This window comes from Notolepis coatsorum (assembly GCF_963971535.1).
Source record: "Notolepis coatsorum genome assembly, chromosome: 2".
Classification (NCBI taxonomy): Eukaryota; Metazoa; Chordata; class Actinopteri; order Aulopiformes; family Paralepididae; genus Notolepis; species Notolepis coatsorum.
This window is the reverse complement of record NC_140166.1, coordinates 77,584,722-77,604,048: the sequence shown is the minus strand read 5'-3', so window position 1 is coordinate 77,604,048 and position 19,327 is coordinate 77,584,722. Positions and strand designations below refer to the sequence as shown.

General features: G+C 41.4%; 1 protein-coding gene across 2 annotated transcripts in view; it reads right to left on the bottom strand.

Annotated features, from left to right (window-relative positions):
- Positions 1–19,327, bottom strand: part of ctdspl2b (CTD (carboxy-terminal domain, RNA polymerase II, polypeptide A) small phosphatase like 2b) — a 47,752-nt gene that overhangs the window by 13,706 nt on the left and 14,719 nt on the right. For both annotated transcript variants that reach the window (XM_084308983.1, XM_084308984.1), the window contains exons 3-5: positions 12,931–13,063; positions 11,576–11,728; positions 64–321 (exon numbers count right to left, since the gene is read on the bottom strand). In XM_084308983.1, the coding sequence (XP_084165109.1) occupies positions 64–321; positions 11,576–11,728; positions 12,931–13,063 (544 nt within the window). The remainder of the gene's footprint in view (positions 1–63; positions 322–11,575; positions 11,729–12,930; positions 13,064–19,327) is intronic.

Sequence of the window (19,327 nt, the reverse complement as noted above, 5' to 3'; positions counted from 1 at the left end):
AGATCTGGCATGAGGTGCTCCTCCATTTAGAACCTCGTCGTCTCTGTTGCTACGGCATCCTACCTGTGAGGGGCGGAAGGTCGGAATCGGCTTCTGGCAGAGCCCCGTCCTCTGCCGTGGGCGGAGGAGGGTCTGGGAGGAGAGGAGGCCGTGGAGGCGGGAGCTGGGCCGCACCGGGGTGGAGGCTGCTGGTGGTGGTGGTGCACGTTTCCTGTGCAGACGTGGCCGTGCTGGGGGGCGTCTCCTCGACCTGCTCTACGTCCAGCTGCTTGACCGTCTCCTCCTCAGCCTCGGACGCCTGGTCCGGGGAGTCGGGTGAGGCTGGAGGGGGAACACCAACACAAGACGAAAAAGGTTGGCGAGAAGGTAACCGTGCAGCGAGGGGGATTCTAATGATCTTTTACTAGCCACCAACTAAGTCACTGGAAAGCGATGAGTCGGCTGAGGGCGAGACCCTGCACCACAGTGAGGTCACCGTACTTCAAGTTACTACTTCACTTCATTAAAAACTGTAAACTGGGGGCGGCCGGGTGGCGCAGCGGTCTAAGCATCTGCCCACCACCACAGAGACAGTGGGATCGAATCCAGCTGTGGTGCTTCCGGGTTGGCCGACCGTCCATACTAGGGCTGGACGGTATGGTCTAAAATGTATATCACGGTATAATATATATATTTTTTGTATCTACTTTTTCTCCCCATTTTCTATTTTTCTCCCATCCCAATTTTGTATTATCCAATTCTGCCCTCCCCTGTCTCGAACGTTGCTAGACCATGCCTCCCACTGGCCGGCTGCAGTGAGGATAGAAGCCTTGCATCACGTGTCCCCTCCGGTACACGAGGAGGCAGCCGTCGCATCTTTTCACCTGCACAGCGCGATCGCTCAGTGGCGAGGAGTAACGCGTGGGAGGCCTGTTGCAATAAGCAATAAATCAATTTATCGCGCAATAATGAAAATGAATGCAATGATTTTGATGGGCGCAATTAATTGCTATTTGCATGTTTGTTTTAATGAGGCGGGAACCAGTACCTCTCCGTGTGGGGAGGCGGGCCGCTGGCGTTACTACAGAGTACAGCACGGGAGCTCCTGTGAGCACCATGCGTATGTTGGGCAGTAGCAACGCTACATAGCTTAACTACATTTCTCAGTAGCGTGATGGTAGCGTCGCTCCTTTTGAACCAAGTAGCGTTCTTTGTAGTGTAGCTATTTTTAGACCCAAGTAGTGATGTAGCGTGAACAAACGCTATACGCTACTGCCCGGAGAAACTGGACTGCTAAATAAAGATTAAAGATCTAGCGTTGATGCTATGACGCTTCCTCCTCATCGTTGATTGCCTGTAGTAGCTGCATCTAACGTTAGTAGCTAACGTTAAAACTAACCTAAAGTTAGTTGTTCACCAACAATCTCAACATTTGTTTTATCATTAGCTCAAAAACACAGAACCGGACGACACAAGTTGTCCGCTCATAGGTTCTGCTAGGATAATAACAACAATACTTCCGGTCGGTGGGTTTCAAAATAAAAGAGCAAAGTCTAAAACACAGGAAAAGACATTTATTTTGTACAGCGTTTTCCTCCACGAGTACTCAAGTACATCATGTGATCAATCGATCTGTTTTTTTTGCCCATCCCTAGTTTATCCTGTGCTGAAAAGTCTCCATTCCAATAGAGATAGTATATATTTGTGTTTATTTGATTATTGTTGAGCTATATTTTAATCGAGAGTAACTGGTAGTGTAGCTTACTACATTTTCCAAGTAGCTTGCCCATCACATAATCCGCGAGCCACAGTAAACAAACGCAAGCCACAGTTAGGGTGACCAGGTGTCCCGCTTTTGGTTGTATACTGCACAGTCATTTTACCTAATGTCCCACGTCCCGCATATTGAGAGGATGTCCCTCTTTTCGAAGCAAAAAATAAAAACATGGGTCTAAAAGCCCCTTCCTACAGTAAACGTAGCAACCCGCCTCTTGTCCACACACATTGCTCTGCTCGTTTTATCATTGCTCTCACGGAGATAAAACTGGGAACGAGGTTACTCTGCTTCTGACGCTACCTCATATCTGATTGGTTAGGTAGTAATTTAGGATATTTAAAATGTCTTCCAATGTTAAATAAAGGTTTATTGCACTTTGAAACGGTTTCCTTGCATTATTATGCTATTATCATTATACTAGTAAAAAAAAAAATTGATTGAAAACTTTTGGGAAATACATTTCTCAAAAAAAGAATTCCTCTCAAAACTGCAATAATATCACTTATCGCAATAATATCTGGGACAATTAATCGCCCAGCAAAATGTGTTATCGTGACAGGCCTACGTGGGAGGCTCACGCTGCCCCCGATACTTCCTGATTCTGCTGTACAAGCGCACCAACCGACCTGTAGGAGTCGCTGTCCACAACGTCCGATCCCCACCCACCGGCTTTCCCACCAAGCCAAGCCGGAAGCAACACAGAGAGCTGGTCTCGAACCCAGCATCTTCTGCGTTAGTGACGAGCGCCTTGCCCACTGCGCCACATCACGGTATAATTTGAAGCATAGACGGTAACGGTATATATCATGGTATATTAACTTATCTTAAAATGTCTATATAAATGCTTCTGAAGGGGTAAAACACTGGTATGGCAGCTATTACTGTACTCTTGTATTACTAGGACATATTTCACATAGTACAGAGGTATTTTAAGAACATTTATTGTGCAAAACTGCAATAGAAAAATGCAAAACCTTTTCTCAAGTGTCTGCAGGCAGATAACGTAACACGTATCTTGGATCCAGTGCTTTGACCATGTCTTTAAAGCCCTTTCTATCGACAGTTTGAAAAGGAACCATGTCATCATTACACAAGTAAACAGTTTGTTATGTCGGTGCACCGCTGGCTTTTTTGGTCGTTTAACTTAACTTAAACCGTAAATAATAAAAAATAATAAAATTATTCTGTTACAGCTGCTGAGCTATACTATAGCTAATGTCCATCAATATCTTCCTTTTTAATAGGTTTAAGAATCGAATCAGGATTGTTAGCAGAGAGAGAGAGAGGGATGGGGGAGACAGAGTGAGAGAGAGAGGGAGGGAGGGGGCTGCTGCTAGAGTGGAGCTAACGTTGGCTTGATGAATCTACATCAACAGGCTGCTAGGAGTGGATCTAACGTTAGCTTTCTGAGGCTACATCAACGGTTAACATTACATAAGGTTTTAGCGCGACGTGGGCATTCCAGTATGGCGAGGATGCAAAGCATGTTAGACGATTGGACCCGTTGCAGAGTTTACATTACACATAGAAACTGCGCGACTCAGAATATGAACAATGACTCTACATCTGCTCTCCCCTATCCCTATTGGACTGCTAATTGATATCGACTATATATCTCTCCACTTCCTTGCTTATTTGTTTATGTATATATATATATACCGGTATATATATTTCTTAAATTTGTTCTCTTTCTTTTATTTCCTTTATTATTATTATTATTATTATTATTATTATTATTATTATTATTATTATTATTATTATTATTATTATTATTATTATTGTATATATTTTTTCTCTCTTTCTTTTCTCCTTTTTATAATGTTATCATTATTGATTATTATCTTCACGGGACACATGGCTAGCTGACAAGTTGCCAGAATGATAGAACGGAGCAATGGGCTCCGGTTATGTGCCGTCTTAATGTTGCTTGTTGTCTTGTTTGTCTGTACCCTTCCCTTAGTGTCTCCTCCTCCCTGTTCAACAACAACTTTAAATGTTCCTCCCTCTTTCCCTTCTCCCCCCCCCCCAATATATCTAGGGATGGGTACCTTTCACATTTGAACCGATACCGGTACCTGTGAATCGATACCGGTACCCAACGGTACCTTTTTTCTGTACTTTAGTCTCAAGAAATTTAATCTATCTACCTCAGTCGTAAAAAAAAGATCCAAACTTCAAATAACTACAATTTCGACAGTTTTCGGCTTGTCATTGCTCCGACTGCTTTGTTGTTGAATCAAGTCAAATCCTAGGTAAGCATATATTGTGCGTGTGAACGTTGACATGAAAAGAAAAAAGTTATAAAAAAAAAAAAAAAAAAAAAAAAATCGGTTTCTCACTTGATTCGATACTCTGTAGTACCGACGTGTTTCGGTTCGGTACCTCAAAAGTACCGAATTCGGTACCCATCCCTAAATATATCTACACCAAACTCGCAGACACAACCATATGCATGCACACACATGCAAATACAGGCACTTGTATGCGCATATAAATGCACACTCTCGTGCGCGACCATACACACATACTGTATATACACACAAACACTAAATGCTTCCTATTAAATTTATAACATGGAATATTCGAGGGGCTGGCTCACAGGCTAAATTAATTAAAATAATGAACCACCTAGTGCAGGGGTGCCCAACCTTTTTTGAACCAAGATCTACTTTTTTATTTACCACCTAGCCCGAGAGCTACCAGACAAAATTGTATATTGTAAGCCGTCATTTGAGGCTTTATAAAAGCAGCATAATGAACACAAATCTGTCAGTGCCGAGTCCGACCTCATCTTAAATAACAAACAGCATTGCTTGTTGTAGTTAACAAAGAGAGGAAGAGTTGATTTAGCAAAAAAAATAAAATAATAATAATCATCAAATTAATCAAGATCTACTTGAAATCAGCCCGCGATCTACCTGTCGATCGCGATCGACTGGTTGGGCACCACTGACCTAATGGAACTAGAAGCAGACATCTGTCTATTACAGGAAACCCACCAAGCAGAATCCGACCATCAAATATTTAAATCTGTACATTTCCCTCAAACCTTCTCAGCAACATATAATTCAAAGCAAAGAGGAGTTTTCATTTTAATTAATAAACGACTGCCACTCACTCACAATTTCACATTTTCAGACCCAGAGGGTCGTTTCATCATTGTAAACTGCTCTGTTTTCAATCACAACATGACCATTGCCAGTATTTACGGTCCTAATGCTGATGACCCCACTTTTTTTCACTCTCTTCTCAGCACTAAGTAATCACCCCAACTCAACTATCATAATAATTGGAGGTGACTTCAACACAGTTATTAATCCCACTATTGACCGAACAAGCAAATCAAGAAATTGGCATTCCACTGAAACAATATATGACAGATTTTGGTCTTGGCGACAGCTGGCGCACAAGCCATCCCTCCTCTAAAGAGTACACATTTCTCACATGTCCATAAGTCTCTCTCTCGAATTGATTTCCTTCTTACCAGCAACTCAATCCAACCAGACATCTGTGATTCTAAAATCCATCCCATTACAATCAGTGACCATGCACCCGTTTCCCTCACTCTAAATACTAATCACACCAAACCACCTTCCCAGAGATGGCGCTTCAACACATCACTGCTGGAAGACCCTGAATTCAACCCTCAATTCGACACATATTTCAAGAAAGAGTGGACATCCTTGATGGAAACGAACGACTCTCCAGAAATTTCATCCACATTACTATGGGAAACGGCCAAAGCAGTATTGAGAGGAAACATCATATCATATTAATCACACGTTTATATAAAAAAAATAAGAAAAAACTCTAATTTGAAAATAATCTGAAACAAAAAAGGAATTAAATAATGCATATGTTAATGACCCTAACGAATACATTTTGAGGGATTTACGCAAATTACAATTTCAGCTTAATGAAATACAAAATTAAAAAAAAATTTATACAGAGATTAAGACAGGACCACTTTAAATGCAACAATAAATCTGGAAAATATCTAGCCAACCAACTTAAAAAAAACAAAGAAAAATCAATTATACTTGCAGTAAAGGACTCAGCAGGGAAGACGCTGAGAGCACCTCAAGAGATCAAGAGACATTTAAAAAAAAATTGATAGTAAATTATACACACCTGACATTAACACTTTGGTTGCCTTGGGTTAAATTAATGATATACCATAGATTGCCAGCGCTATTTGTCTATGGAGAAAGTCCCCTTCTTTGCAGGGCTATAACTTTTTAAATTCTATTGCTACATTGCCATTATTAGGGCCCATTCAAAGTCCTATATGTATTGTTCATTGTGTAGCAACGTTAAACTTTTTCATTCACATATTCATAGTAAAGTATGGTCTAATGTATAAGTATGTTTTCATCTCTTTCTGCAGCTTTCTCCAGAACGTGATATATAGCCCCAAATGCATTATATTGATGATGAAATACAGTTTGATGGCAATCAGCGCGATATAAAAAATTCCAACTAGACGTACTTCTAGAAGTTACTACACGTCATCTGATGTTGACCGGATGGGCGAGGGGGCGCTTATAATTCCGTGGGCAGCGTTATACCAATCATCTAATGTGGGTCAAATGTTGATAATAGCAGTTAGTATCTAAGACGGTAACGTTACACGCTAAAACTCACCCCAGTCTCCGCGCGCCGTTGGCCGATCATCGTCGAGTAGAAATTTTATCATTATGGGATATATTTTTACCCGGTCCATCTCCAGCTTGTATAATGGTATATACGTCCAAATCATGTTGTTTATCGAGTTATTGCCAATCGATCACCGTGTAGCGTGACGAGCCAGAGTCCCATGAACCATAGCGAGCGCCCGGAAGTACTACGGTCGTCATGACAACCTCTATTCAATATCCTGTGTGGCGATTGCGCCGATCGGCCACCAGATGGCGCTCCTGAACCGCCAGAGAGCTCAGTGGGTCCTGCTGGTGGATCTCAGGCCAGCGGAGGGGGAATATGAATCCGATCGCAGATTTTTGAAATATTGATATAAGGACGCTGTACAGCGTCCCCCGGCAACTTTAGCATGGCCAGCAAAGACGTGAAAAGACGTGTCCCGGCAGTCAAAGTGTTAATCCAAGCACAGCTGATATGGACGCCTTCCTCGATGCTATAAATCTTCCCCAAATATCCAAAGAGCATGCACAATCACTGGACAATCCATTAACCTTAACTGAATTCCACAAAGCATTACTTCAGATGCCCAACAATAAATCCCCAGGACCCGACTGCTTCCCTGCTGAATTCTTCAAACATTTCTGGTCAACAATATCCCCACTATTCATAAGGATGGCTAATGAAATAAAACATACCTCCAGAATCCCCCCACACATGAACACAGCACTCACTACTGCTCAAGCCGGACAAAGACCCAACCCTACCCTCTAGCTACCGCCCCCTTTCACTGATCAACACAGATATTAAAATAATAACTAAAGCGCTAACCACCAGACTGGAAACAGTCATATCCACCTTAATTCACCCCGACCAAACAGGATTTATTAAACAACAAAACCTTGATGTAATAATCACCTCACTAGATGCAGAAAAAGCTTTTGATAGAGTAAACTGGTCATTTTTATTCCGGACATTACAAAAACTTGGTTTCGGAGAGTCGTTTATTCACTGGATTAAAACACTATACACGTCACCCAGGGGCACTGTTACTACTAACGGACTAACATCACAAAGCTTCACACTTCACAGGGGAACCAGGCAGGGATGTCCACTCTCCCCCTCTCTTTTTGCCTTTTTTATTGAACCTCTTGCAGCAGCAAATCAGACAAAATGATGATATCAAAGGAATCATTACACACAATACTCACCATAAGATCAGCCTCTATGCAGACAGTGTTGTTATACCTACAGGAACCAACCAATTCACTACAAGCAACTACCAAACTCATAGACTCCTTCTCTAAAATATCAGACTACGCTATAAATTGGTCGAAGTCAATCATCTTGCCATTGTGGGGGGGTGATAGGAGTGCTGCAGCTCAGAGCCCATCCTTCCCCTTCCCCTCAGGGAATATCAGATATCTAGGAATCAACATTTCACCCAGGCTGTCAGAGTTATTTCAACTCAATTTCATCCCACTGTTAAAAACAATAGAAGACGACACACAAAGATGGCTAAACTTACCACTCTCACTAATAGGTAGAATATCAACTGTCAAAATGTCAATTATCCCAAAAATAAATTATCTATTCACTATGATCCCAACCCAGCATACCACCAACTGGTTCAACTCCCTGGACTCCACCATTACTAAGTTTTACTGGAAGAATAAAAAAGCAAGAATTAAGTTAACCACCCTTCAAAAAAACTAAAACCAAGGAGGACTTGAAGCACCTAACTTTCTCAACTATTATCTGGCCAACCCATTAATATACATCTACAAATGGATTCACCCTACCCAACAATACAACCCCTGGGAAGACATTGAGAAGGACGTGTGCATGGAAATCTCAACACAAGATCTGCCATTCTTTAGCACAAGCATAAAACATCACTCTTGTTTTAGGAATACAGTCATTTCCACAACTCTGACAGCCTGGTGGAAAGCCAACAAAATCACTGGTAACACTAACCCCCTGTAAATACACCCCAATCTGGCACAACCCTGACTTTCAACTCGGCAAATCACCCATATACTTCCCAGCTTGGAAACAAAAAGGCATTACTCATCTTCACCACATCTTCACAGACAACAGCCTAATCACTTATCAAGATTTGACTGAAGGATACGGCATTGGGACAGACCAACACTTCCAATTTCTACAGCTGAAATCAATTTTGAAATAAAAAATTAACACTACACAGAATGATCTTGAACCACCTCCAATTATATTAGCAATGAATAAAATAACATCACAGAAGAAAATATTTTCAAAAATATACAAAATACTGGCAAGCGCAGACACTACATTCCATCTCCCCTTCACAAAATGGGAACAGGACTTGGCTCTCTTGGGAACAAATTTGCACCAACACATTCACAATGACTAACAACACTAACCTTCAATTAATCCAATATAAGGTGTTACACAGAGTACATATCACACAGCACAGGATGTTTCAAATGGGATTTGCCAGCACAGATGTATGCTCCCATTGCACCCTCAACACCCCAGACAACTATTTCCATGCCACCTGGCTCTGCCCACCTGTTCAAGACTTCTGGAATTCCGTCATCAATACACTATCCCGGGTCATGAGCTGCAGCATTCCTCTCTCCCCCTCCCTCTGTCTACTTGGGGATACTACTGCTATCAATTTATTAGTCCAGAACACCAAACCCCTACTAGTTTCTCTAGCTGTTGCCAAGAAAACTATCCTCTTAAACTGGAAGACAAGAAAAAAATTAATACTGGGCAATGGTTGGGCCTTCTCTCAAATTACATATCACAGGAAACAATCTCAACCGTGGATCACATAGAAGTCTCACAATTTAATAACATCTGGGAATTGCTTGTGGATAATCTAGGCTCCTAATCATAGGAGATTGACCTGTGAGCCATCCACTCCATAACCCACCCTTCTCTCAATCCCCCTCCTTACCCGCTACTTTACTTACTCCCCTCTCTGCCCCCCCCTTTCCCTTACCATGTGTATTCGTTGTTGTCCTTCATTGTCCTTAGTTGTAATTGTTTGTCAATGTCTAGTCTGAGTTGCATGCAGCTCAGTGGGTGATCATTTACTAAAATGACATAACGGAACAATCCCGGAGAAAATCACACCACGCAACTGCAACATTCATTATTGAACAAAATGTCACGCTGAGATAAAAAGGTAAACAGCCTACTTTACCAAAGTGTCCCCTGCAGTCAGCTGTACTCTGTAGACATGCAAGAGTGCCACGCGCAACAATAGATCAATAATGAAGAATCATTAATGAAGTCAATCCTTATGTGGTTTCTGTTGTTGTGTTGTTTTGGAAGAATACTACACGAAAGGGTACGTTCAGGATTCTGGACCCCTGCCATATTTCCTACTTATCAATGATGTTGTTTATCGGTAGCCTATACAGAGTTATTGCACCTCATGGTACCAAAGCACCTCAAAGGCACTAAAAACAAAATTACAAACATCACAAAACAAACTGGTCAGACTACTGCTTGATATATCACAGGTTATGATGTTCTCTCTTAGTCCTTTCATGAAATAGGATAGTGTGAACAAATGTGATTAATTTGCAATAAACAAAAAGCACGGTCCTGCATGACATAAAACCTGCGGGTGTTAGGGCAGGGCCTTCCGCAGTACCCCATTACTTTTTCGAATTCAAATAATTTTCCAGTTCGCAAATATCCATTTTGTGAGTGAAATAGTCACACTGTAGAGCCCTGCCTCAGCAAGCTAACGCTAGCTCCACTTAGCAGCCCCCTCCCTCCACACTGTGGTTACGTCATTGCTACTTTAGAGTTGCTCTACCGGTCACAAGGTATAGTCAAAATCCATACCGTAGCGCAAATTCATACCGTATACCGTCCACCCCTAGTCCATACTAACACAATTGGCAGTGTTAGAGGGTGGGGAAACCCGGCAAGGGTGGGTCCTGGTCGGTGTAAAACAGCGACTCCTACAGATCGGTCGGGGCGCCTGCACAGCGAGGTCGGATCCTGGGGGAGGTAGTGTCCTCCACACGTTACACTCCCCCAGTGAGAGTCCGCGCTGCCAGGTGAAAAGAAGTGGGAATTGGCTACACATGTGTCGGAGGAAGCATGTGATAGTCTCCGCCCTCCCAGACATCCCAGACAGACGGTAGGGGGCAGAGCACGCAACGACCAGGTAGGGGATTGGGAATTGGCATAACGACTAACATTGGGATGGGAGAAAAACGGAAAGAGAAAGTAATTTTTTTTTAACCCCGTAAACTGTCCTTTAGTCTTCATCAGGACAGACACAGGGAAGAGGTGGACCTAGCTCCTATTAAACTGGCCTTTCGTCTTCATCAGGACAGACACGAGGAAGAGGTGGACCTAGTCTTCATCAGGACAGACACGAGGAAGAGGTGGACCTAGTCTTCATCAGGACAGACACGAGGAAGAGGTGGACCTAGTCTTCATCAGGACAGACACAGGGAAGAGGTGGACCTAGTCTTCATCAGGACAGACACGAGGAAGAGGTGGACCTAGTCTTCATCAGGACAGACACGAGGAAGAGGTGGACCTAGTCTTCATCAGGACAGACACGAGGAAGAGGTGGACCTAGTCTTCATCAGGACAGACACGAGGAAGAGGTGGACCTAGTCTTCATCAGGACAGACACGGGGAAGAGGTGGACCTAGCTCCTATTAAACGGTCCTTTAGTCTTCATCAGGACAGACACGGGGAAGAGGTGGACCTAGCTCCTATTAAACGGTCCTTTAGTCTTCATCAGGACAGACACGGGGAAGAGGTGGACCTAGCTCCTATTAAACGGTCCTTTAGTCTTCATCAGGACAGACACGGGGAAGAGGTGGACCTAGCTCCTATTAAACGGTCCTTTAGTCTTCATCAGGACAGACACGGGGAAGAGGTGGACCTAGCTCCTATTAAACGGTCCTTTAGTCTTCATCAGGACAGACACGGGGAAGAGGTGGACCTAGCTCCTATTAAACGGTCCTTTAGTCTTCATCAGGACAGACACGGGGAAGAGGTGGACCTAGTCTTCATCAGGACAGACACGGGGAAGAGGTGGACCTAGTCTTCATCAGGACAGACACGGGGAAGAGGTGGACCTAGCTCCTATTAAACCAAACTCCACTACAATATTACACACAAAGAGTGCCAAGTTCCTACACAGGGTTCACTTACCGTTTTTCGCCGGTGAGAAGAAGTTGAAGACGGGTGAGAAGATGGTGCCCAGGAGCGTGGTCCTGGCAGGGCTGGTGGGCAGCACCTCGGCGACCACCGTCTCCTCCAGGTGCCCGTTGGGCTTCTCCTTACTCCTGTCATGGTTGGTCGTCTCTGTGGGGCGAAGGACAGGGGTTAAACATGGTGACTTATACTCCTGTCATGGTTGGTCGTCTCTGCGGGGCGAAGGACAGCAATAAACGGCATATCTGGTCCACAGAGGTCTCTATATACTTACATGTTTGCTCATATTTGCAACATACAATCACATCTACTTGATTGTTGTAAAATTATACAAAAACCACTTTTATAGCTCCATCTGCAATTAAAACATTCACTTCTGTGTTCTTCTGCTCATGTTTGACTCTTGTTCGATGAAGCTACTGCTATTGTGGAGAAGTAGATGCCGTTTCCATGGCAGTGTATTTTATTAACATTTATCAGAAGATGATGATGATAGCAGAGGTAAATGTTTTAACTACAGGTGAAGCTATACAAGTGGCTTTTCACACGGTTGGGGTGAGTTTTAACTACAGATGGAGCTATACAAGTGGATTTTCACATGGTTGGGGTGAGTTTTCTTGTTAATCTTTCTTACCAGATCAGACATAATATTACAATGATCTAGGGCTGACCTCGACTAATCGAATAGTCGACTAATCGATCGAAAGGAGCCATAGTCAACTGCCAACCTCTTAGTCGAATGTTTTGGGATCATTCTTTCCAAAAGCAAAGACGCCTAGAAGCGTGGCTAACGCTAATGGCGTGCATACCGGAGAGGCTAACTGCCGCTCCGGTATATGTTTTTCACATATTGAACAATAGATTGGTAATGTCAAATGGGCCATAGTATTGTATCCATAGCTATAATATAGTGATAGCTCTACAAACAAGGTGATCCACTCCCATCTTTTAAAGCGTGGCAGTGTTAGAGCGGGGCCCCCGGCTAATCCCCGGTGTTCAATCAGTTAAGCACACCCCACAGCCCAAATGGAATGATTTTCTTTTTCCTGCAAATTTTGGCCAATCAAAGTCGACTCTACAAATCCTTAGTCGGGGACAGGCCTACAATGATCAAGTAAGGTGCACAAGGTGTGATTGTATGTCGCAGGTTTGAACAAATAGGAGCAAAGAAATACACATTATAGGGAAGTCACACGACACATTCAGCAGCCCAGATACGAGCAAGCATGCTGGGAACGCCGTCGCGGCTACAGTACAGTTTCATTATATGTTATGTGATGAATAAACCTCTTGAATCTCTTGAGTACAGCTAACGTTAGTGCGGTTAGAGAGAGAGGTGTTGCTCCACTCACGTCCATTGACAGGGGCTCTCTTGCCGACCCTGGCGATGGTCCTGCGGGGGGTGGTGGTCGGCGTGGAGGTGATCAGGTTGTTGTCCACATCACAGTGGAGGCGCGTTCTCTTGGCTGGATTCTCCTGCTGCACCTGGTCAAGACACACGTGGAAGAGTGGTGAGGCGGAGGAGGGGAGGACCGAGCCCATATCAGGCGAATTAAAAAAAAAAAAGGGACTCTCCAATAATAATAATTTAAAAAAGAGGCCCGTCTCATTTGGTCATTTTATGTCTATTGCTTTTTATTACAGATTCAAGGCTGTCAGGTATTAAAACTGTGTGGGTATCAAACAAGAAAGACTGTCGGGCTTTAAAACTGTAGGACACAGGCCTAGAACTGCGCCCTGAGAGGGTGGTTTGCCCCTGAGCGGGAGATTCGAAGGGTCGAAGTGGGTATCAAACAGGAGGGAAGACTGGACTCGTCAGGTTTTAAACTGTGGATGCCAAACAGAGGAGATAAAGACGACTTTAAACTGTTAATCCAGAACTATTTTATTGCACTGTAAAAAAATAATTATTTTATGTTTGCACTTTGTGCTCATTTCATGTCTATTCTACTACTTATTGCACTGTTTTACTCTGTCTATTCTATCTTACTCTTTTTATTATTGTCTATTTTTAAACTATACTCATATTCACCACAGTATAAAACGGGATTGTATGGATGAAAAAATTATTTCTTTAAAAATAATGTAAGATCGATTTTTCTCATAGCTACGAGTACGCCCATCCCTAGTTAAGACACCATATTAAAAGCACAATAACACAACTTTTCAGGGGGGAAAACAAGCTTTTGAGGAAATTAAATTTCTCGATTCTGATTGGCTGAAACAGTCAAGTTACACATGGGTATTTGTAATAACCCCACGCTCTTGGTCCCAGGACCCGCCCACAACCGCATTACCATCACTCCGCCATGCGAGTTTTTAGAAGTGAAAGCAAGATGGCGGACACGCCGGACAGTAAACGTTACGAAAGGATATGGTGATAGGGTCATAAAGACTAAATGAAAAACGATTCTGTCACAGCGAATGTGTTAGTTTCTTAAACAATGTTGGATGATGTAATTGATGGGGCATGAGTCATTGTGGAACAAAATAAAAATCACATGAATTAATTGATTGATTGATTGCACAAAAAAAATATAATTTTCTTTTACCTACTTTCTATAGAAGCAGCTGGGAGGTGCACTGTTTGAAGTGAGCGTGGATTATTGAATTGATTGATTGATTGCTAATTTTACTACTGTCCGCCTCGTTTCCAACTGGTTAAGTTTAGGCACTCTTTCGAAGTCGCTCTCTTTCGAAGTTGGTTAAGGTTAGAGTTTGTCTTTAGAGCAGGGCGATAGACCACCAGCCCTGATTCCAAACTCTAACCTTAACCAACTTCGAAAGAGAGCGACTTCAAAAGAGTGTGTTAGTTTGTTGGATGTCTTAGTTGAGAGACAGTGAGAACAGTTGGATGCACTTCCGAGCTGCTTCCACATGGAGGCAACTTCTCTTTTTATTTTTTTGGGAACTACTTTTTCTAATTCTCACAACCCACTCCTGCGCGTGATGTAATGCTTTATTAGATGGTGTTTAAGACACATGCTCAGATACCACGGAAGCCTATGGCAGTGGGGGCAGAAAATAACGTAAACGTTTAACGGTAAAAGTTTATGGAAATAAATAATGGCACCTTGATTTTTGTACAAAGGCAGGAATTACTTGGAACCCACGTGTCAAAAAGACTGGTGTGGTCCTTTAAGTGAATGCAGATTCAAACTTGATGCAATCTGAACTCTATGTATGTATGAATGTATGAATAATACATCTTAAATGGTTATTTGGGTGGTCTAAACAAACCTGTAGGTGTATAGCCAATAGTTCTATGCAAATGTGACGGGCATGGAAGGTAAAAAATAATTTATATTTAGGCTATTATTCATTAATATACATCTTTGTTTTCATGGATATCTATGAAAGTGTTAATTTATTGGATTAAAATACCTTTAAATGGAGGCTTGATTTCATCAAGTTAACAAATTACTGACTACGACAGCAGAGTTGAGCAAAGGGGCCAGATGAGGCCAAACTGCATGTAAACCGAGGTGCCGTCGTGGACGGATTTCGAGCCGGGATGAACCCTGCTGACCTGGGATGAACCCTGCTGACCTGGGGATCCAAAGTCATCACTCATGTTTCAAGAAGCTAATGTCTAGCCGTGGGCTAAAAGACGAGCAACGTCTCCATTGTTGTTGTTGTTGCTGCAGCATCTTCTGTGATTTCATTTAACCCTTTCACTACCACACTATCAAATGGTTCACTGCAACAACACAGAAGGTTAAGCCTTTCACTGTCACACCCGACAAAGTGTTAACCCTTTCACTAGAGACAGTTAACCGTCTGTAGTGTGGTAGTGAAAGGGTTAATGAATGGGAAAAACACATGACTGGAAAATCTCTCCGCCTTCACACAAAAAAAAGAAAAGGCACGATTTTCTTTCAGCCAAGTGAGACTTTTTCTACGAGCTCCCGCCTCCCGTTTGCTGCACACTCACTCACTCTGAGCCAGTGGCTAAAATTAGAACGATGCCCGGGTTCTCAGACAAGCTGCAGCATAGCATTCCATCAGACATTTCTAGGGAAACATGACACTGGCCCCCCGACAAACAGTGGATTTACATCGGAGACCTGGAGAACACAGGGCTAAATAAAGTTTTAAAAAGGAGAGTTGGGCGGCGAAGGGGGGAGCTTACATAACTACTCGATGTTAATCTGACATACAAGAGTTAAGAGAATGCTATATTCGCAGCAGGTCTTCAGCCAGAATACGCTTCGCTAGGGCTGGGCGATATGGCCTAAATATGATATCACGATATTTTCTGACCTTTCGGCGATACACGATACACATCACAATGTTTTTCTTTTTTCCCCCAAACAATTCATTATGAGGCTTACCAAGACAGTATTTGAGTTTGCAAGCTAACATTAAAGACAAAATAAAATACCCATGCATTTAGCATTTTTATATTATATATTAGATTTAGATTATTGGATTATTAGATTATATATTGCATATATTTAGCAATGAGATATTATATGATTTAGATATGAAATATGATGAATTGAAAATGGGGGACCCTGATGTAAACAAGACGAAAGTCTTTCTCTGGTCTGCATCCCCTTAACAATTGTATGTATTGAGCTGTACTGTACCCATTCTGCAATATGTTAATAAAGTTTTAAATCAATCAATCAATCAATCAATCAATCAATCAATAAATAGCATTTTAGCATTTTTATGAAACTACTGCATATTTGTATGTCTCTAAATGTTTTGATGAATTGAAAATGGAGGACCCTTATGTAAAAAAGCCGAAAGTCTTTTTCTGGTCTTCATCCTCCAGTCCACTGCAGAATGGGTACAATACAGTACAGCTCAATACAACAACAATCTTGTTAATAAAGTTCTCATTCATTCAATCATTCAGTCTGCAACAGAATAATTTTGATTGACAGTCGAGTCTGCCAATTACGTCACACCGCTTGCACCCGACCTGCTGTTCTTAGCACCAATCGGCAAGCGCATATTCGTTTTTTACTTCCAGAATGTCCTCCATTGATTTTGACGAGAGCTCAACAACAACAACAACTTCCCATTATCTCTGCTGGGAAGAATAAATGTAATAAGAATGAACGTCCTTCAAAGACTAAATTTCCTTTTTCAAATGTTACCATGTTACTTACCGGTATCTACAGAATTTTTCAAATCTATGAATAGACCCATCTCAAAATTTATTTGGTGCAACAAAATGCCTAGGATAAAGTAGGGCTGGGCGATATGACGATATTATATAAATATCGGGTACAGTTCATTAACTATACACTTTTTCAACGTATCGTGGATATCGTGATGTTTTGCCCAAGAGGATTGTGTCGCGTCAATCTGTCCACACGTTACTCGTTCATATCTCAGCCCGTGCTGAGATATGCCCATTCCGCGGTCTGTTAATAAAGTTTTCAATCAGACAGATGTATGGAAAGGCTTTTATTATAACATTCGTTGTAGTAAAATCATTATGCCTCATTTAGTCATCCTGTGGAGCACTGGTCTCCTACTCGACGGCCACGGGGAGCTAACGTTAGTAGCTTTGTTGTTGTTCAGCACACAGGACATTCAGGAAGTCAAAAACTAAGCGCTTGCCGATTGGTGCTAAGAACAGCAGGGCGGGTGCAAGCGGTGTGACGTCATTGGCAGACTCGACTGTCAATCAAAATGATTATGTTTCCGTCAGAATTAATGAATGAAAACTGTATTAAAAGGTTGCAGAATGGGTACAATACAGTACAGGAGGATGAAGACCAGAAAAAGACTTTCGGCTTTTTTACATAAGGGTCCTCCATTTTCAATTCATCAAAACATTTAGAGACATACATATATACAGTAGTTTCATAAAAATGCTAAAATGCTATTGATTGATTGATTGATTGATTGATTTAAAACTTTATTAACATATTGCAGAATGGGTACAGTACAGCTCAATACATACAATTGTTAAGGGGATGCAGACCAGAGAAAGACTTTAGTCTTGTTTACATCAGGGTCCCCCATTTTCAATTCATCATATTTCATATCTAAATCATATAATATCTCATATGCAATATATAATCTAATAATCTAAATCTAATATATAATATAAAAATGCTAAATGCATGGGTATTTTATTTTGTCTTTAATGTTAGCTTGCAAACTCGAATACTGTCTTGGTAAGCCTCATAATGAATTGTTTGGGGTAAAAAAGAAAAACATTGTGATGTGTATCGTGTATCGCCGAAAGGTCAGAAAATATCGTGATATCATATTTAGGCCATATCGCCCAGCCCTAGGATAAAGTTATTGACACTTATGAAACCAGAATCCATGGGAGGTCTCGGTCTCCCCAACCTCCAACATTATTTTTGGTCAGCCCAATTAAGAAATGTACTGTCATGGTCGTTGGGAAGACGGGACTCACAGTAGTTTCAGTTAGAAGCTAAATTTGTTGACCCGTTACCATTAGACTCTCATATTTATAAAACAATTTAAAAAGATACCGTAATTCCTCTAATAGTGACCCGGGCTTGTATTTGCTTAAACTGTAGCGGGTACCAGGCTTTTATTAGGAGGAGGCATGTATAAGAGAGAGGCCTATATTTCTAATTTTCAAACGGATCATAATGAATAAATAAAAATTTTGTGTCAGTTTGAACCCAGTAAAATGTACTGGGTTCATTTATTGAAACCAAGTACTGTATGAAATAGTAAACAGTGCAATTACAGGTGGTCACTGGTCATTTCAACGTTTTCAAAGTGAAATCAAGTAACTTTACCTTAGCAGCTCAGTATATTAGTAACCCGGCTTGTATTAGGAGGTCGGCTTATAATTGCTTAGCTCAAGAGCGCACCCGGCCATTAATAGAGACCCGGTTTGTAATTGAATACCGGTCACTATTAGAGGAATTACGGTAAGAAACATAGGTAATTGCTTCGCTGTTTTTAACACACTATGTGCTTGGAAGGACTGCTCAAAAAAACTGGATATCACCAATTGTACCTCCATATACTCTCCTATCTATCACAATCCTGATCTAGATAAACATCTAAGATCAATTAATATACTCAAATGGGCTCAGTTGGGGATAAGTCAATTCAAAGACCTGTTTCATACAAATATGCAGTTAAAATCATTTATGGATTTAAGAACAGAATATGCCATCCCAAATACTGATTTTTTTAAATATTTACAAATGAGAAACATTATACACATACTGAGAAGAGAAAATAAACTAAGACTAGAATTACATGAAATAGAAGAAATACTAATGTCATCGACCACAATTAAAGGTAAAATTAGTTAATTTTATGACATCTTCTCCAAAGAATGTCACTCATCTTTTTTGCCTTTGTTGAGGATCTGGGAGACAGACACCATGAAATTTGAAGAAAATACATGGCTAAATATTTGTGATAGAATACACTTTCCATTTACAAGTAACAAAATCAAAGAAGCAAATTTTAAATGTATCCATAAATTGTATTTAACTCCAATAAAAATGCATAAAATGTCTAGAGATAATTCAATAAACTGTCCTAGATGTAAAACTAACGAAGGAACATTTCTACACATGTTTTGGCACTGTGATAAACTAAAACGATTCTGGAATTGTATTCATTAATTTACAAAATCTGTATTAGAAACGGAATTTGACTTGTCTCCATGTGCCTATTTACTAAATGAATTACCAGAGATCCAGATGGATCCAAAAAAATATAGACTGCTGATTGTTATAACATACTTTGCCAAGAAATGTATTCTCCTGTTTTGGAAAAATG